The sequence below is a fragment of the Poecile atricapillus genome, chromosome 6, assembly GCF_030490865.1.
Source record: "Poecile atricapillus isolate bPoeAtr1 chromosome 6, bPoeAtr1.hap1, whole genome shotgun sequence".
NCBI lineage: Eukaryota > Metazoa > Chordata > Aves > Passeriformes > Paridae > Poecile > Poecile atricapillus.
Genome location: NC_081254.1, coordinates 34063689 through 34084630, shown reverse-complemented (window position 1 = coordinate 34084630; position 20942 = coordinate 34063689). Strand labels below are relative to the sequence as shown.

Here is a 20942-nt window from a genome sequence, read left to right as displayed (position 1 = left end):
GATCTCCCTGTTTGCCTGAGGATGCACCAGCTGAAGGAAAGGACATTTATGCACATTCCTAGCACTGGCCACAAATTATTTGCCATTGCTGATAAATGCCTGCACTCTGTTCAGTGGAATTCAATTCTTCCCTTGGAAAAGCAGTGTTTTACCAGCTCTCAGGATTACTGGAACAAGTGGCAGAAAGGAAATCTAACAGTAGACAGACTTCCTAAGTGTAAAAAAATCTGCAAAAAACATCTGCCAAGCTCCCCCTGTGTACAGTTAAGCTTGAGCCAGGGTGGGAAGAACATAACAGGAATACAAATCCATATGGAGGAGGAATTTTCAAGGGAACTGACCTCATAATCAGTTGGAATATCCACATAACACTGGAATAAAAGGTCTGGCATTGTCTTCCAAAATGCTGCATTGTTTCCTTCACATCCTAAACTATGATTCTTGTGTCCATGTTTTAAGGGCTACTTTGAATAATAATGAAAGGAAAACCCACCCACAAAACACAGCAGTTTTATATTACCATTTTCCTTGGTTTATGACAGAAACTGAAGTAAGGTATAAAGTTCTCCTATGGAAAAAGCGTGGGGCATTTCACAATGTACAACTTTTCATTCGGGCCTTTATATTTGGAAACATAAAGAATTAAAAAAAGTTTGGGTTTTTTATTTGAACAGAATATTTCATCTGAATCATTTATAGCGCTGGTCAGCTCAAAAATGCCAGAGCTGATACTGTCAATTCCCAAACTGAGATTCATCTCTTCCTTTTGCATATTCTATCCAAAAACTGCACATTTTTGCTGGCCTGACCAAGGCCAGGGCAGGGATGATGCCACACTGTGAATCAGCTCCTGGACTCCTCTGCTTACCCCTGACAGCACCTGGCTGGGGCAGAGCCTGACCTCAGCTTACTTTGCTCTGTGTGACACAGGAGATCAAAAGAAGCAGAGAAGTTCTCAGGACTTGCTTGTGACCTTTTATTTTACTGGTGAACAAACACCTTTTACAGGGCAGAGAAGCCCAGAGTCCTGTAATACAACATCAACTGGATATATTGAATACTTTATTAAAAATTAAAACCCATTCTTTTCTATTTTGCTTTCTTAGAGACATCCTGTATTCCTCTGTAATATCAAAATTGATGTGTTCTCAATCAAAACAAAAACCAACTTTGTTTTAATTTATTTTTGTTTAACTTTTGTTTATTTTTCTAAACCTCAGAGGCTGACTCCTTGTGTTCCAGCAGTAGATTTGTTTAATCATGCTGGAGATTACACCCTGCCTAGATAATTCCAAAGCCCTTCCTGGCAGGATCCTGTTCTCTGGCAACACTTCTGTCACTGCAACTCCAGGCAGGGCAAGAGAGCCCTTTGCACAATCATCCAAAATGCTTTTATGTCACATCCCTACTTTTTGTGAGAGTGTTGTCTGAGGTATTTTAGCAACTTCCTGATTTGTTTCCAGGCTGACCAGGAAGTTAATAACTCATGTCACACTCCCTCACCACTACTGAGCTCCTCCTCTTCCTCCAGCACATCGCAGAGAGAGGCCCTCCTCTCTCCTCTGGATCAGCTCCTCCACCACTCAATCCCCAGCACCACTTAAACTCACTCATGGCAAACTGGGGCAAATGCTACAGAATCACAGAATAGTTTGGGTTGGAAAGCACCTTAAAGCTCATTTAGCTCCACCACCCTGCCATGGGCAGGGACACCTCCCACTAGACCAGGTTGATCCAAGGCCTGTCCAAGTGATGCTCCCAAACCAAAGTGGTTAAATACAACAAAATGCAGAAACTTGGCTGGAGGGGGACTAGTTATATGTGGTATTTCCATAAAATCATAGAATGTTTTGTATTGGAAGGGACCTTCTATTTTCTAAGACTATAATTTAGTTTCAATAAAATGTGCTGGTAATAGTCTGCCAGTCAAATCTTAGGTAAGTGGTTACACATCCTTAATTCTAAATATGTTTTTGAGGTTATGTGATCAGGATATTTGAATTAAATGACTTCCATGTCTGTCCAGGGCTCACCAACAATAACAGCAGTATGCTCAGGACTAGCACTATCCAAATTGACAGAATCAGAGCAGCACCACGGCAGATCCGCTTTCAGGCTCAGCTCACTACTACTCACATGACTTAATGGGAATGCAGCAAACAGAGAACAAAAGCAAAAGAAACTAAAGATGCAAAATGCTGGTGTGAAAGTTGGTGAAAAGCTTTACTTACCAGGCTTGCCTGTTTTGTTTTTGCAAGCAAATAGCAAGAAGCAACGAAAACGGAAGCAAAATAGAAAAATCGGGAATTGTTAGGAAAGCAGCAAATAAGTAATGCAACAACTTGTAATGCACAACATCTGTCTGTTTTTCACAAGGAGAATTTCATAATGTATTCAAATGTAGAGTATAAGGATACTTTTTAAACAGGAAAAAAAAAAAACCCAAAACAAACCAACATTAGAAAGCTGTCAGTGAAGAGGAATTGGGGCTGGGATTTTGGCTGTGACCCAGGTGTGTGGAGGGTGGGGTGCAGGGAACACTGGGATCCCCCAGGCTGTCACAGCAAACAGGGGCACCAAGCACAAAGCAGCAGCACAGCTTGGAAAACCTCATCTTTCCTCTCCCCCATTCCTCATTGTGAACTAAAATGTGTTAGGGGTTGAGGCAAGTGTAAGAAAAAAGAAAAAAAAAGATAAAGCATCAGTAAAAAATACACCAAGTGACACTAAACAGGGATTTCCACACTGACAGCTTGCAAGCTCTGGCTGCAGAGTGTGGCATGAAGTAATCACAGCAGCTAAGCTGGGTAATTTTGGGTTCCATATATGTATGACAGCAAATACTAAACCTTCCACAGCCCTCAGAATTAAAGGGAATCGCTGTTTGCAATGCACATTTTTCAGTGCCTTTAGAAGCAAACATTGGCAGTTATATATTGCTAATATGGGATATTTTCAGTATTCATTATGCACACACCAGCCTACAAAAAGCTCAGCAGGACCTATCAACCTCATTTAATATTCATCAAAGGGACTGGTGAAATTGTTTATGCGCAGTGCCCTTCTAACAGGGCTGTATAAACAGTTCAGAAGGGTTAAATGATAAACAGAAACAACACAGGCATTTCTTTTGTTGTGATGCATATTCTGCTTCAGCACTGAGGCACTGCTGGGATAACAGGTCACTGAATACATGCAAATAACAAACACACATTTTCCTCCACATGTGGCATCTGGATAAGCAAATTCCTTTATAGGAAAGGACAGCAATTTACAAGAAATGGCATGACAAAGTGGGACAATTAGATCAAAAATTTACATTAAATGCAGGGAGAAGCCTCACATTTAACGTATTACCATGCTGTAGGATTTGCATACTGCTCTAATTAACACAGAAAGGACATTTTCTGTGTCGCTGTTGTTGGTTCAGTTCCTTTGCAAACGGACAGCAAATTAAATTACTTACAGCCATAGCCCATAAAAACTCACCATAGAGCATCTGAGAGGCTCTGATACTCTGAATCTGATGTTTAAAGGCCTATTTACTCATAGTCAATGGGCCAATACTTATTGAACCTTCACTTCTTTGCAACAAGAGGAAGTGGCAATAGTGGAATGTAGTGTGTACACCAAAGCTGTGCCTCTCTCTGCCTCAGGATTCCTATTCTTACTGTTGCACTGCAGTCTCAAAATTTTATTTATTTTTTTTTAATCTGTTTCTCAAAAATAGAATTTGAATGTATCTGTTGCTAACTGCATGCATAGCTTGGGGGAAAAAGGACAGGTCCTTTGTGTGTCTGTAGCAGTGGCCAGGTTCAAGGTGGAAGCCACACCAGGGTACATTTACTGTAAACCTGAATGAAATAAACTCTGTGCATACTCTGTTCATTCCTACTTGAGCACTTGCACAATGACAGTGACAGACACCATGTCAGAAAGCAGCACATTGGCTCAGTTGTACACACAAAAGGCAATGGAGGCATAACATCAGAGAGAATAAAGCCTGGCGTATTATTAGTGTTTATTACTCATTATTATATATATTTCATTCATTAATTTATTTATTATAGTTGTCATTCTCATAAAATTTATTTGTAGGTCCATTTTACCCTTCACAGGAAAGGAGGCTGGGATGTCTCCCAATGGCCAAAAAATCCAGGAAGGAAGGCAGCAAAAGCACCAGATACTGGGGCTCTTGTGAGCAACTCTGGCCTTGGAGATCCCAAAATCGCACTCAGCCATTTGCATTTCTGGGAAACAGCTTGAGCTGAAGCAGTACAAGGCAGCACAAGCCACTGGTGCTTTCTATAGGCAGACTAATAAAAAGAGCTTTAGAAATTTTACAGGAGGCTTTAAAATCACATCCCAGAGGCCAGACCTCCAGCACCAAGGAACCACACGAGCCCTGCAACCTTTGGGTTTGAAGTGCTACTGAGCGTAGAGTTTGTTAATTGTGGCACATGCTGTTAGCAAAGGCGTTTTTTAATTACTGAGAGGCAAGGCTTGTCATAATTTAGACTTAAAAGGAGACCCTTGTGTCAGTAACTGGGGGGGTGGATTGGGCACTTGTAACCTTCCAGCTGGGATTGGAGTTAATCTCGGTTTTGGTCTGATCGATGCATTTAGCAGATAATCCCTGTTGTTGTGAAGGGCTAAATTTGGTATCTGCCATTAGGCTGTGAGCCGATGCCTAAGGGGTTTTGAGGTCACTGAAAGTCTCTCCTGGAGAAACCCATGAATTTGAACCTGTTTCCTATGGGCCAGTTTGCTCTGTGGCAGAAGGGAAAGCCCTGAGCTTTCTGTGTTACCTGAACTGCCCGGGGGCTGCTGGCTGTGAAACGAGGCCCTGACTTTTCCTTTTCTGGTGTCCTCAGATGCATTCACAATTCCCTGCAGCATCAGCAGATGCAGCCAGCATCAAAATGAAGCCCACAGACTTCAACCAGGGAACATCTTTCACAGTAGGAACACCTACCTATCATCTGAGCAATCGTCTTCTCATATTCCGAAACTATTTTTCTGTAAGAGGGGAAAAAAAGAAAAAGAAAAACTTTTGGTAAACAACATCACTGCTCATGCTTACTTAGCAAATAACACTATCAAAAACTGAACTGCCGTGTTTTTAAGAGATAGAGAAACCCCATCACACTTTTATATGTTCTTTATTGCCCAAATAATAAATAAAACTGACAATTTTAACACTGCACCTGACTTTTAACTCTCCATGGAAATCAGTAAAGGTGAGGGAAGGAAGAAGAGATTGCTTTGAAACAGATTCTGTCTTTTGAAACATTACCCATCATGATTATAAATGTAATCACACTGGCCTAACTCAAGAATTACAAAGAGCCTGATTTTTCCATTTCTTTCTCCCCTCTTCTCCAAATTTGTGTTGCTTAATTTTTAATACAAACTTCAACTAAACTTATAATTGGTAGCAAGTAAACCTAACAGGAGTAGTGTTGGCTATCATCCAAAATACATCTCATCTTCTAAATTAATCTTCTCATGATTAAATGATTCACCACCACTTAAAAGAACAAGATGAAAATACTCAACTTTGTAGCACAAAATCCATCATGTCCCATTTCCCAAATCTGTTTTTCGAAGCAGAGGTGGCAAAATGCTACTTTTAAGACTGTTTTATTTCATATACTCACGGTAGGCTTTGAATTTCCTTCTTAAAAAGAGGTTAGCCAAAATAAGCAGATTAAATGTGATTTAGAAAGATGATCCATCCCTTCCCAGAGCCAAATAAAGCTAATGAAATGAGACTAGCTTGATCTGTGCTTTGATTCATGAGCCACGCAGGACCATCTACAAAAAACAAAATTACCCCACACTTCATCTGAAGTGGATATTCAAAAGAGCTCACTGGAGTTGGAATACACAGCTTTGGAAACTCACTTTCACTTGCTCCAGTTTTAGAGCTCTGCTGCAGTTGGTGAGGTTACAGAAAGAATGTGGGAAAATCCTGAGATAAAGGTCAGTATGGAAAGGAGAAACTTGCAGAGCTCCCAAGAAACTACTGCAGTAACCCCAGAACTGCCTCAGATTTGAATCAGGACAGAGCCCAGAGCCCTGGGAAGCCACCTGGCCCTAAGGTCAGCAGCATCTCCCCTGCCCTGGTCCTGCAGAGAGCACAGCTCTACCCCAGGCACTGGGATTTTTCCTTTCAACCATAAACCACACTTTGGAGAGCAAAGATAACAGCAAGGCTTTTGTCCCAAAAGGAAGGGTTTGGTTTCATGTCCAAAGCAGATTACCTCAGAAGCCTGCTGTAAGCAATGAGGATTCCAAAGCTTTGTCACATCCTTGTGACACAAGGCACCTTTTGGAAGTTTTATCATCCAAGTAAAGGAAGCCAAGGACTCAGGGTACCCACAGTAAGGAACACAACATTACAACACTGCAGCACTTCCCAGGGAAGAATCTGCTCCAGATTCATGTGAAAGGCCTCTTTCTGTCAAACAGCCTAAATAATGCTCATGGCAGCTGGGGAACCAAAGGATGCTGCCACATTATTCCTCTTTGGGAGGGCACATCTAACCCCAGGCTGACACATTACACAGGCTTAAATGTTGATTTTTGAGACTCTCAGTCTGTTCACTGACTGCACATTTGTAAGGCATAAAAAAAACAGAATCCAGGGCTACAAAAGGTCTCAGAGGTCATCTGCTTGACTCCCCTTACAGAGTCATAATCAATAAGACCTCCTAATAAATAATGAGTAATTAAGTATTTCTTGCCTGCCTCTCATTAGATTCTTGGATTATGGTGCAGCCCACTGTGGTTCAGCTCCTCCACAGCTACTGCATTATTAAACCTCATTCTGGCTTCTCTTTTCTGGAGTGGAATTTCCTCCAACTGATTTTTTCCTGGGAATTTAGACGAATTTGGGATATTGCAGCTACAGTATGCAGGAGCTGGGTACAGGAGCATTACTTCTCCTCCTCTGGGAAGTGATGCTTTTATGCTTGCAACTCTAAATAATCCCTTCACTCCCTGCTTATCATTATGTCATATCTCATTGCTGCATCTCTAATTTACCACACATGGATTGCTTGAACATTTAAACTTGCAAGAAATCTTTCTTTGTGCACATATGCATATTTACCATTCTGTGACAGTATTAGCCAGATTTTTTCCTTTCATTCACACTTTCCAGGCATGTGCCTGTGGGAAATCTGGCTTGGTTATTGTGGGTTTTTTTTTTCAAACCAGACTTTATGGAGGGTGGACACACACACAAGCAAATGACTGTGTGGAAGATGAAGGTGCAGATCTCCAGTGTGCCAGCTGCTCTGTGTCACCCCTGGCTCTCCTTCCATGAGGGCAAAGGCTGGCAGTGCCCGCTGGCAGCAGCAGACACGTGCACCCCGACACAGAACAGAGCAGGCACCACACTCGAGTGTGAGCTGCACACTGAGACATTCCTTACAATCCCTCATTTTGTTCCCTCCTTGTTTTGCTCCCTGGGTTTGACTGCTCACAGCCACTCTGTTCTGTTTCTCCTCATTAAGCATTTCAGGGCTATGCCAGGGCTTTGTTCCTCATCCCAACAGAGCACAAGGGAGGTGAGAGAACTCAGCTGGGCACGGGGAGGTGGCAAAAAAGAAATAAAGAGGCTGCCCTTGCCTTTTGCAGATGCTTTTCTTAAGATGCTTTGGCTCAGAGCCCTGTGCTGCCGCTTTTCCAATCTGCCATGTGCAATTCCTGGCACCCATGCAAGTGTTTGTGGAGCTCTGCACTGCAGCTCCCTTCTACTCTCCCTCCCTAAGCACAGTTTTCCTGGATATAAGCAATTGCTTATGTAGGTCATCACCAGAGACAGAGTTTAGCTTTAAATCCCTGAAACTCTTCACTTTGGGAAGAAGCTGGTGCTAGAACAGAAGGGATTTTAAAGAAAATTCAGTCTCATAAGCAACTGTATATATTATTATTTAAAGGAGGGATGCTAAAATAATCTGACAGTTTCCTTTTATTTATGAGCTAAGAAAGGGGACCACTTTTTCTGGTTTTTGAAGGCAGAAAATAATAAGCTTTAAAGACTTCATGAATGATTTTATACATTCTCTTTTGCAATTGATGGCTTTCTCAGGTTCAGATCAATGAGCAAGCCAAGCTCATTGCTTTGTCCTTCTTATGGTCCTACCAACTGAAAAAAAAAACCAGTAAAGCTGAACCTTTCAACTGACTGAATGGGAGGCATCAGTGATTCTTTGAGCAGCACTGCTCACATCATCCACTACAGGGATTTTGTTGTTATCCTTGCAAGTGGTAGGATCTGGGCTGGAAAGGAAGGTCAAACCATGTTCCAGTATACAGATATTTAATGTAATAGAAGCAGGCTGGCATAGAAATAGAACAGATACAGCCAGAACAAACTGAAAAGCTCTGGGTCCTTCTGTCAGCTCTCAAAGGGAGCAAGAGAGCAAAAGCCAAGAGAACTATTGTTTAACTAAAATCAACGTTAGTGTGTGCAGTAATTAAAAACTCATCTTAGTTCAAAGAAAAGTGTTGAATCTCCTTAAAAGCCAACATTCATAGCCCAGAATGGTTCCTTTACAAGAAATGCCTATCTACTGACACTGGTCTGATTTCTATTGTTGAACAACTGTTACAATGATGTCCTGGAGGCAGCCTGTACTAGTCACAACTATCTGCAAACCTGCACATTCTTCCCTGCATTCTTTCCTTTTTCCAAGCAAAACTACTTGTGGAGAGTGAATTTAGCACTGGCATGTGCACCCACCTGCCAGCTCTGCAGGCAACTCCCCCAGTCTGCCACAGGAACCTCACTGTGCAATCCTCGTGAGAATTCACACACAAAGCAGAGGAAATCCTTCCCTGACATTAACCCGGAGTAAAACTCTGAGTGAGTAAATGACACCAGCAACACAGAAGTTTTCATTTATTACCCTGAACAGTGATGCCCACCATACAGAGAAAAGACAAAGTATCAGTTCAGGATCAATGCAAAGCCTTAAGTTAAAAATAATGAAGCAAATTCAGCTAAGCAAAACAATTGTATGAGCATGGTACTCTGTCTACCCACAGGCTGAGATGAGGCTCTCAGACAGAGTGATCAAGTTAATAACCCACCTCATTTCCATCACTTCCCTTCTGCTTTCTTCATATTTCTCTTTCCATTCAGATACTTCCCTTTCCTTGGCCACAATCTGAAACAGAAAAGAAAGGGAAAAAACCCCACAGGATTATACCCATTTTTTCATTGCTAAGGCTAGCCACACTAATATGATACATAGCTTTGTAAAATACATAATTTTATTCCTATTTCAAGCAGCTTACAATTTTATATAATTATATAGCAAGATGCACAGCGTACACCTGAGGTTTAAAACCATCAAGATCTATTTTTGTATCATATCCTCTTTTCACATATATAAAACAAATAAAATTTGCAGTGTAGCACCTTTTGCTTTAGTGTGGCTGAGGACGGTTCCAAGAACAGAACAAGTGACCACAACACGAAGCATTTGGGAGAGAACAGGCAAGAAGGGAACAACAAGGGGCAGGTTTTTCCTTTCCCAAATTGTGGAAACAGTTACCTCTGCTCTGGCCAGCCTCAGTGCAGAGTCCAGGTCCTGCTGGGGGTAGAGCAGAGCTGCGGCGCTCTCTGCGTCGGAGGCGCCGATGCGGGAGTACAGCGCACTTTTGGAGATGGAAACATCTGCTGGGATAGCAGGTTCTCTCTGTGGGTTTGTTTTTTTAAATACAAAGAAACAAACCATTAAATAGGTGTTTAGCTCATAGGTTTTCTGGGTGTGGTGTTAGGAGTAGGGTTCTGTGCACCTCTAAATTATAACAGCAGTAACACTGACAAGGAGCTCTGAATTCAGCAATCAGCAAATATCTATTTAAGATCTGTAAGAAGCACCTGGAAAGTCATATTACCTTTACAGAGAAAAAGTAAAGACAGCACTTTGCCATCAATATTTTAAGGGCTTATCTTAGAAAATGTACTGCTTTTCACCACAACATCCACAAGAAATGCACGTCAGCAGAAGGAATCAGATTTGAAGGCAGAAAGCTTGTTAAGGGGAATTCAGCTTCCATAAAAACAAATCAAGAAACTACAAGCAAGAGGACAGCTCAGTTTCACAGATCTGGCCTAAATATGTTATCTATCATAAAGAATACCACATGAAAGATGTGAATAGCCCCACTGGTGTCCAGCATGCGATTAGTCAGTTAAATAAATGAGGCTTTTTTGCAGCTGTCAATTTTGTTCATGTCAGCAGCCCAGATTAAACAGGGGAGAGCAGCATGTGAGATGAGGAGAGCAAAGAACAGGAAGGTGCCACTGAGATGCAGGAGATGTCTCAGAAACAACTCTTGATGCCAACAACCCAAGCTACAGCACATTAAAACTGCTGAGATTACAAAGGATAGCTCATAGAACCCAGACTGGCTTGGGTTGGAACAGACCTTAAATCCCATCCAGTGCCACCCCAGCCATGGCAGGGACACCTTCCCCTGTCCCAGGCTGCTCCCAGCCCCATCCAGCCTGGCCTTGGACACTGCCAGGGATCCAGGGGCAGCCACAGCTGCTCTGGGCACTGCCAAGTCCCCACCACAAGGGCTGGACCATGAGTGGGGAGGAAAGTCAGGTTGATCAATGCCTTTTTCCATCCACTGATGGAAATGGATATTCACATCCTGTTTTCCTGGTGTAGCACTTCCTTGCTGCTGAAAAAGGGTTAATGTGTTTTTTCAGTTTACTTGTTAACTTTGTGCATAAAACAATGTATTCTGTTCCTTCAAGTTCACTAACACTGTACATAAGTCTTTAAGCTTTATCTGCAATAATTTAGGGTAGTAATCAAGAGAATTTAAATTATTTTTTACATAAAAGAAACAATAATTATTTTCATGTATTTTATTGTAAAAGGAGGTGGTGTGGTTTTGATTTAGTTGTTTTGCTTGTATTTTTTTAAAGAAAATAGCAGAGTCACACTAGTGGCTGAAGCACTGTGAAATGTGAAAGGGAATAGATAATGTCTGGATCAAGGTTCAGTCCTGATTAATTTCAACATCACATATTCTTGTCTCAACACTGCTAAAGGAAATTTTGCCAGATGCTATTCCATAAAACATTCACTTCCTCACAGTTCTTCTCACAGTGCCCAGGATCACAGAAAGCATCCAAACCCACTGTTAATTTTGTTGTAATCCCTTGTGAGTTCTCGTATCACACCTGACTGAAGAAGCTGTATTAAAAATTGTACACAATGCACACAGGACCAGATGCTCTGGATATCACATCTGTAGAAAACATGAAGGAACGCTAACAACATTAAAAGACCAGGCAAGAAAATTTAATTACAACAAGAATAACCTAAACAGTACTTACAGAACACCTCACTGCATCTTCATTTACTAATCTCACTCATTTGCTTGCTACTTTTTGTTTTTAAACCTGGGAGTCAATTGACTCTCACTTCTAGGATTTATGCAGCAGGCTATCCTTCTCTGTTTTTGCTACCTTGAACATGGAACACCCAAAATAATGATGAATTCCAGCAGAATTAGGAGGTGGAAGCTCAATCTCAGTGGGTTTTCCTACCAGAAGGAAAAGCATTTCAAGATCTGTCAAAACTGCATAGTTTGTGCTCTTAAAAGTATCTCCCAATGTCCAACAACTACATAGGAAAAAAATACACCTGGGATACAAGCTCAGACACCTCTGTAAATGCATAAACTAAAAAAATAAATGTACTTTAGTCCCTCCTTAATCACAAGGCAGAAATAACTGAGAGATAAAAAAAGAGCCATTAGATCATCAAAGCTGTCCTTCAAAGAAAGGCCACCCCTCAGATCGATCTGTTGAACTGCATCTGTCACATTTCAAAAGCCTCCTGCAGCTTAATTTGCTGGATCTCATAAAGAGATTGCTGGAAAATATTCATTGTGCCAAGAAGAAACACAAAATTTTTCAAATTCATATAAAAACATGTCAAAGTAACTGCTGGGAGGATGACAATTTTTAAAGCAAAAGACATTTAGAGCATTTAATATGTACTTATAGGTATTTTTATACAGTGCACAATAGCTCATTAATACAGTTTTTTCTCTGAGTAAATTGTGCAAAATAATACCAATGATGATGTGCAGAACTGCTTAAAATTTCCAAAAATGACCATAAAAATTCTTGGAATTTAACCAGTGAGCAGAAATGCTTGTGGTAGTGCTGCAGCCAGTGTAGCCCTGGCTCTGGAAACACCTGCACAAGTCACAGCCGGGCTCTCTAGCAGGAGAACCAGTAAAAGTCATCATGATTTGACTTCAAAAGCCAATTTTACACAGCTCCTAACTGATGCATAATCCAGTAACTGTTATTTGCTGCCTGCAAAATATTCCTACCCTGAGAAAATAACAGCACCTGACCAACAGGATGATGGTATTACCCAAAATAACCCAATAATAATGCTTTAACACCTAATTGCTGAGAAGGTAAGCAGTTAATTGGGGTAATAATCAGTGCAGGGATTTGTAAGTCACTAAACCTTGCACAGAAAGATTACAGTCTTCAGGGGAATTACTACAAAATGTAGGTCACTGCAATCTTAGTGTAAATATTTGAGAGCTCAACACACTTCTCTTCCAGAATCTTTCACAGAAACCCGACCAGAAGGGAAACAAATGCACATCTATTAACCAGCTGTGGTTATCTCACTTCCAGGAGGTCAGAGAGGAAGAAAATAGAGAAATGGACTGAAAATGAAAACTAGTTTTTATCAGAGCAGTTAGAGGAATGTGTGTTTAGCCCTGCTGAAAATGAGGCTGCCCTCTCCAAGCACTGAAATGCTGCCTGGGTGTGCATGGAATGATGGACTCTCTGAACTGATGTGTGAGCAGACAGGTCAGTGCAGGTGAAGTGAGACCTACCTGTGCTTGCAAATACATGGAAAGGCAAGGAAAACCCAAGCAGAAGTTTTCTGCCTGTACAGCTCTGCTAAAATCAATGGCATTGCTGTTTGAAGGAAATAATCCTCCTCCATGGGAGGCCCAGGAAGGTGTAATGCACTAATCCCATTTTTGCCCATGCCCTTCCTTTGAGTTTCTGTTTTCTTTGGATCCTGTCTCAGCACCCTACTCTCAATCACCTCAGCATCCACAGGGTGCTGGGCACAAGCCCAACTAGAGTTGCACCTACTAAAAAATTACCTCACATGTCCAAACAGAGACTGTTCAACAGAGAAGTGTTAATTCACCTCAACACTGGAAGACAGAAATACTTGGCAATGTAAAAGTGAGTGACTGGTCCTGTTGTTGTTAAGTCTGTGACAAGAAATTTGGAAAAATAACTCCTCTCCGCCTGAGAACAACAAACTGCACATCCTTATTCTCACTCCTAGTGCTAGCACAAAATGTTTATTTTCAATCTTTATTTTAGGTGACCTAATTTGTTGTATCAAGTGCTTCTGTCTTTATTTATCATCCTATTCTTGTTACCCATCCAGTCATCGTTTAGCAGATGTTAAATGTAATTATACAACATTCAGAAAAGAACAAGGCCAGCCATCCAGAAAGGAATTCTGCCAGAAGCATCCAAATTTAAGTCACTGCAGTCATCTGCTGGTTTCTGTTCTACTTAATCCAGGCCATCAGTCACTGTAGGTCACAAGGGGTGTCATCATAGGCTAATTTAACACCAGCAACCTCCCACTGAAATAGCAAAGCTATGCAAGGACAAAAGTCTTTCCCAGCCTGACATGACACCCATGGTATTGGTCTACAAGCACTGCTGTGCCTGGACCAACATGGGGCTTTGTCATCATCAGCAACTGCTGTCAATTCTCTGTCAGACAGGGGAGTTTTGCCTGTTTTTCTCTCCTTACCTCTGCTTATCATTTTATTATCTCTGTTACACAGATTAATGACATTTTCTAAAAAGTCACATGAAATCCATTCCCCGTTTCTAACTTCTAAGGAGTTAAAAAATTGTTCCTACAAACAAGATGCTGTGATGATGCTGAACAGCATCTTTAAAATGCAACCTCACATTCCGTAAGATTTCTGCAGCTCAAAATCTCCCCTGGGTAACTTACAAGTACTCACAAACACACAAATGCATTCTCTTCAGTCTAAAATAGTACCATTTATGAGTTTTTGAACAGTTGACTGGCTGCAAAAATGCAGATTTTAAACGGAAGTTTTCTGTATAACCCATGAAGAGCATCTATGTAATATTAGGTGTTTGATCTCAGCTGTCTCCTGATGCTGGAGGGCCTGAATCCTGCATGTTCCAGCAAAGTCTTGGGAGGACAAGGAATTTGAGAGAGAATCAGGAGGTAGAAAGGATCTAGAACAGATCCCACCTCATTCTCTTCCAACACCTGACATTCAGGGCAGCAGAGCAAGGGGACACAGTCACAAATGGGAAAATTATTTTTGTTTTTCCTCCTTTGTTCTTCATGTTCCTTGTTAGAGGTTTCAGCTTGGTTAGTCCTTCTAATGAAGACAACAGCATATTTTTCTTAATTAAATAAAAGACTGGAACCACATACTCTAAAATACTCTGAAATCTGTGAGGAATGTGTTTACCTTAGTAAAGATATGTGCACAACAGAAACAAGCCAGCGTGTGGGCTATTTAAGGTATGTGAAACAAATCAAATATGACCATTGTTTTTTCAGAGGAGTACAGTTAACCTTAGAAAAAAATCTTTACTTTTATGAAGTGGCTACTAAGAACTGATCTTTAAAACACCAAGCAATTCTATCCTGTAACCAGCCCAAATGCTGCTGTGATGCAATGAACTCCAGATGACTTAGGATTGGGCAAAAGACTTTCTGCTGACTTATTAATGGAGAGTACAAGAGGAGGAAGGTCACTGGAGAAGGACATGTCAGAAGCACATTCTCCTCATTTGGAATGTCTCACTGCAGCAGGACACTGCCATCCCCTCAGCATCCCATTCAGCTGATACCCTCTCCCAAGAAAGCCATTAACATTTATGGGAATGGCTTTTTTTGGCTTTCCAAACACAGCGAGTTCCACGTGCATCCCTACAGCAGCACAAAGCATCACCCTGAGGCACAACTAGCCAGCATGGCCTGGAAGTAGCAATGAAAAAAATAAGATTTAGATCTCTATGAATAAAGACACACTGAGTTGTGAGGCCTTTTTTCTTTGGGAGCTGTGTAGCCCTTCTAACCCTTCTGCAGTCCCTTTCTTCAGATCAAGGTCGATTGAATTCCTCACTTCCAAACACTGAGGGTCAAAGGTGTCCGACCTCAGGCTGAAAATACCAGCAGAAGACAAAATGGCCAAAGCAACCCTGGTATTCTTCACCATCAAATATTTTAGAACAAATCTCGCTTCAGAGAAATGATAGCCGGAGTGTAGAATCCATCTCCCGTGGAAGGAACGCTGCTGCTTCTTGCCTGTTGTTAATTGGGGTGTGAGTGGGGTGACAGCATTTCTGTGTCAGCTCTGCTGCCAGCATGCTCCTGGTGTCCCCAGGGAGCACCAGGACAAGCACTGGGCTCCCCAGGCTGTGCACACTCACACACACACGGGGCAGGCACAAAGCAGGTACCTTGGAGCGCAAAGAGGAGAGGGCAATCTGCCTGGCTAACTTCAGTGCTTCTATCCTCATGGCAGCAAACTCTAGCTCCTCCTGTCAAAGGGTTTGGTGGGGGGTCCCCCACAGGGAAAAAAATGTAATAACAACATGGTAAAAACGTTTGACACACCCAAAAATGTTAAATTTTAACGTGTGATTCGGACAACTCCTGAGTGACAAACACCCCAAATTCCTCTCATGGTGAGGACAGGGACACAAAACTCCAGGGCTTGGTTAGTTTTGAGGTAGCTGTACAAACAAATAATTTTTATTAGATGATCAGTATGAACAATACTTCATGTAAAGGAAATGTTTTCTGAAGCTAAAGCTGTTTTATCAGACTCCTCTCCTTTCATTTCCATTTTAATGCGAATTTATGCCACATGCTGGTCTCAGTTCAACCTTTGCTGTTTTAAAGTTTCACTGTAAATATTCCAGAAAGTATGTCCTGACATTACAGAGCTGCTCTGCAGATCCATCTGCTTTTCCTAGAAGAAATCATGCCAAATTCTGCATTAGAGAAATTAGAGAAATTACTAGACAAACAAAGCCTGATTTTTATTTCAGCAGAATTAGGTCCTGAATCTCAAAAAATGAATCTATACATACAGACTTACTAAGGCCAGGTGTCAAGACAACTCTCCACACATCAAGTCCTGTGTTCAAGCTTAAAAAAATCTGCTTTGAAAAGATTTCTAGAAAATACATACATTAGAGGTACAGGATAGGTGTTGATGAAATTTGAAGTTATGCATTATATGAATTACATGAGTTAAATGAAAATATCTTTGTTCCTCAAGTCTTTGAAAGGGGAAAGTAGCTTTGGAAAGAATTAAATAATTATTTTAATTCTTTTCTACATTCCCTCCAAGCTTCCCTCCACCCCTTTCAGATAAGGCAAAGCATTTCTCTGCCTGTGTATGGACAAACAGAAAGAAAGGTGACATTTATATTTCTGCTACAAACCTGAAGTTTCTGAGCAAATACTGGGGGGTTCTTTTCTGCTAGGTCAGGATCTAGATATTCAGGCTGATCACATATTGAGGCTTTCTTAGATATCCTATTGAGGAGAGCATCAGCAGAGACAAAGGAGTCTTCAGGAGATGTCTGAAGGGTAAAGAGGAGGCTGAATAAGCAACAGAGTTTTTGCCCAAGTTGTTCTGGCCAAAAGCAAAATGCAAAACTTCTGGAGGAAAATAATTCCCCAACTCTTATGATACAGGACTTACGATTTCAATAGCCTCTGGAGTTGTTCCTAGAGTCATGGGCTCCAGATCTTTCTGCTTGGCCTTGTCAGGGGACTGCAAATGTGTCTCTTGGCTGGCAGCGAGGACTCGGGAAGCTGGGTGTGGTATTTTCATGCCAGAGGGCTGCTGGGCTTCAGGGTCTTCAAAACTTGACCTGCAGAAAGATTGTGCACATGTTTTCAGGGTGGAACACAGTTCTACTTCTGGTAACAGCTGAGCAAGTCCTCTGCATCACTTTCACGTGTATGTTTATAAATATAAATGTATTTATACACATACTGTTTCAACTCAATTTTACATCATTGTATCTTGTAACACTTTGCAATATCCTTTCAAAACAATGCACTGGAGACATCAAAATAAAACCAGTTCCATCAGAAATGTCACATTTCTTCAGTATTTCTCACTTGCTTTTTTACCCCTTTCTCATTGTGACCTACCTCTCTCCCAAAACACAACTCTTACTAACAAGAACAGATGTCCTTGAAAAGCAAAATTATTGGAAGTAAACACAACTCCCACATCCTGGTCTTATGAACAGGATAAGAACAGAATTATTTGTTCAAAGAATGTATCCAGGGAAAGCCAAGTTAAAATCTGCAATGAACAGATTTCTAGATTAATGTGAAAATCACCTCAGTATCTGAGGAAATACTTGAAGTAGGAGGCCACTGTCCAGTAAAACAGTTGCAACTGTGACTATTTAGTTAGAATGTGAAGGAGAAACACATGTCCTTATTCCACCATGAAACTTGTGTATCTTTGCCCTCTGTTCTCTATCATATGTGTACACAGATGGGAATCTATTTTTGAACAAATAACTTGGCAGCACAGAGGCAGAGTGAGGAAGAAGTGCCTGTGTACGTGCTCTGGGGGTAATGCCCTCCCCTGACACCCTCCTGCATTGCTGCAGTGACCTACCCTGAGCAGGGAGTTGTGGAGTCAGACAGTCTGATGGGAGGTGACTTCACTGGGCTCTCCTGCTGGGCATCAAACATTAGGTACAAGGACTGCTTCTTCGGGGTGCTATCATCCTGCTGGCCACAGGGAGAGAGAAGCTCATTAAGCAATTCAACCATTCTCCATTAAAGCTAATTCAGGTCACTGAAGCCCTTAGTGAGCAAATGAGCTGACAGAAAACTAATAATACAGGGTCAAAACCTAACCAGTTCATTCTTTGTAGTGGCTCTTTTTCTCCAAATTTGGGGTTCTCACATTTCTGGTTCTGTCAGGCTGAGGGTGTTACAACAACCATTGAATATTCTCATCAGTTTAGGCACAACATGACTGATTTTCTTAACATCCCCAGTGGATATCCCCTCACTGGATGCAGTCAAACTATCAAATCCATGATTAAAAAGAAGGTGAAACAAGTGATAATCTATAGTGCTGCATTCCAGACTTCACACTAATTCTGTTTCTCTCCTGATTCACTCCAGCTTCTTCAAAGTTTTACTCCCAGTTTCTTAAACAGTTCAGGAGTTGGTATAGACAGCTCTGCACTGCTGGAAATACTGACTGGCTTTCAATCTCCAGAGAGAACTGCTATGATGCTAGCTTAGAAATAAAATCATAAAATGGAACAAGCTTTACAGGCCACATGACAACAAAACACAGGCAATTAGGCAATTTACCCCAGTTATGCCAATTTCAAGGAACTGGCTTTGCAAATCTGCCGCAGGCACATAATAATTAATTTAAAGGGTGGTGAGGCTGAGGGCATTATCAGAATAGTGTATTATGATAAGGGAATGCAAATGAATGGAAATGGAGGTGAGAACTTACAGGCACAGAGGAGCCTATTTTCTCCATATATTCTATTTCATATGAGTTGCCATATTCCAATTCTACAACACAAACAAAAGAAGAGGTGTTAATACATGCCATGACGTGATTTTTTTCAGAAGTAAATGAGAGCTCCTCTCATCGACAAGGGCCATTCCCCACTCTGCTCAATACTTTCCAATGACAAATTAAAAATAGAATATACAGAGAGAAAGTAAAAGGTGCACTAATACTCACTCATTTTCAACAATGAACCTGACAGATTTCAGGCAAATCAGCTTGCCAGAAGAAAATTCAGCTTTTTAATTTGCCTCAGGGACCAGAATATTAAGAAAGTTTCAGAGCAATTGCAGAGCACTGACAACTTTCCCCTATCACGTTATCTTATCACAGAAAACACATTTTTTCAATAAATGGCAATGCTGATGCCAATTTCTTTTAAAAAATATTCTAACAGCTGTTGAGAAAAATTAATTTCTATTTTTTTATGTTTATCACACTCTTAATTCAGAACAACTACTGTGCTATCACTTAAGAAAAAGATACCTAAAATACCTGCATGCTCATGAACCAGGGGTGAGACACCAGCCCAGCTTACTGGGCTGTTCTTAAGTTTTGTTTTCAGAGAAAGAGTCTAAGGCAGGAAGATTTACAAAGAACCCTAAGTCTAAAATTTAATAAAAATACAAATCTTTACTGCCTCTCTACTTCTAATCTCCCAGTTACACTGGAGGGAATAACCAGCATCTCTTCCCAAGCCCAGCTGATAGAGGTAGAGAGATAGAACACAGGAAAAGCACTTCCTGCACTCAAATAAAAGCAAACTTCCTACAATGACAACTTAATTTAACAATTAAAATCATAATTAATTCGTCCAAATGCTGTACTTTGTTCTGTTTCCACGACTTAATTCAATAAACCACTTGCATAATTTGATTTCCACTATAAATAAATCCTAAGGAAACGCATATTAGCATTTGCATTATGATAAAATCATGTGCTAAAATCCTTCTAGATTTGGGCAGCTTTTGAAAAGTAAGGCTTGCATTAGGAAGATGGTAACTACCATTAAAATGTTTGATGTTTAAAAACAAACAACCCTGAAGATAATCTCTTGCCTGTTTTGTTGATTAAAAAAGTTTTAGAGGGTTCAATGTCATTTTACAATGCTTGAATTTCTTTTCTAGTAATAAAAAGCACTGCACAAGGACTGTAATTCCACAATCTGTTTATTTTGTCAAACAACCACTGAAGAGGAAGAGCCACAAACCCTCAGTACTGGCTGGGAATATTCACAGTAAAACTTGTGAGTGAAGAGGAAGCTGTAATAGCAGGCTCCTCACAAATAAATTCCTAGCACTGTATGTTTTTAATGGTAATAGAGAGCCAGGCAAGATGGACAACCTCCTGGTGTCAGATATCCTTTCTCATTCACTTTTCTCCCCAGTGAAAACAAAACCCAAACTAGAAGAATGAATTCAAACCCCCAACGAGGAGCTGAACTGTAGAAGAAAGCCTGAAATCCCAGGTAACAGCAGCAAGAGTTTAGAAACCGCCTCTCTGTATCCCATTTATGCACAGCCAGCCCAGTGAGGTGTGTCAGGAGCGTTTATGGAGCAGCTTTATGCTCCAGAGAGCAATCCCTGGGTGTGCAGGCACGCTCAGGGGCAGCAGACGTTCCGGCACTGTCCTCTGCTGGCACAGCCACAGGGATCCTCCACCTGCCTGCAGCACTGCCAGCAGCTCTGCAATCCCAATCCAAACTGACTGCTGGGACAACATGGATTTAACTTTACTGCTGACAAAAAAGAAAAAAGGCAGGGCACAGATGGAAACAGTCCAAGTAGAAACAAAAGGAATAACGCGGCTGGCTAAACGCAGTTTGTTTCGTCTCACTGCTCTCAGGAGTCTCCAGCGTAATTCCTCTCTCTCCTCTCCAACATCATCTCCCCTCCAAAATCTTAGGCTCTGGTTATCTCTACACATTCAAAATCAGAAAAGCCCAGGGTATCCCACGAAGCAAAATAATTATCTTTTATAAACACATACAACAGACTTACTAAGTGATGTCCTCCAACTCCTCCTACAAATAGCTGCAAGATTACATCAGAATTTTCTGCTAATAATTACGGCTTATTCGGGTCTGTGCAACAGGAAAATGGCAGCAGCTACAGGCAGTGCCTGAAACAGATGAGGGCTGGATGCCCTGGCTGACTCAGGAGCTGGGCTGTATCCCTAAGAAGCAGTGTTAGGTTACAGGGTAACACATGGGTGTCTGGGAGAGGTAAAAATATCTACACCGACAAACAGCGCTC

The 20942-nt window shown here is 41.2% G+C and overlaps 1 protein-coding gene across 8 annotated transcripts in view; it reads right to left on the bottom strand.

Annotated features, from left to right (window-relative positions):
- The window catches only part of TACC2 (transforming acidic coiled-coil containing protein 2), a 128582-nt gene that overhangs the window by 3112 nt on the left and 104528 nt on the right, over positions 1–20942 (bottom strand). For 4 of the 8 annotated variants that reach the window (XM_058841453.1, XM_058841456.1, XM_058841460.1 and 1 more), the window contains 8 exons: positions 18628–18689; positions 17764–17879; positions 16825–16996; positions 16562–16702; positions 15569–15649; positions 9573–9716; positions 9106–9182; positions 4976–5019 (listed from right to left, as the gene is read on the bottom strand). In XM_058841453.1, the coding sequence (XP_058697436.1) occupies positions 4976–5019; positions 9106–9182; positions 9573–9716; positions 15569–15649; positions 16562–16702; positions 16825–16996; positions 17764–17879; positions 18628–18689 (837 nt within the window). Of the gene's footprint in view, positions 1–4975; positions 5020–9105; positions 9183–9572; positions 9717–15568; positions 15650–15683; positions 16084–16561; positions 16703–16824; positions 16997–17763; positions 17880–18627; positions 18690–20942 lie in introns of those variants that run through there. The other 4 variants (XM_058841455.1, XM_058841457.1, XM_058841458.1 and 1 more) reach the window with 4 other exon arrangements.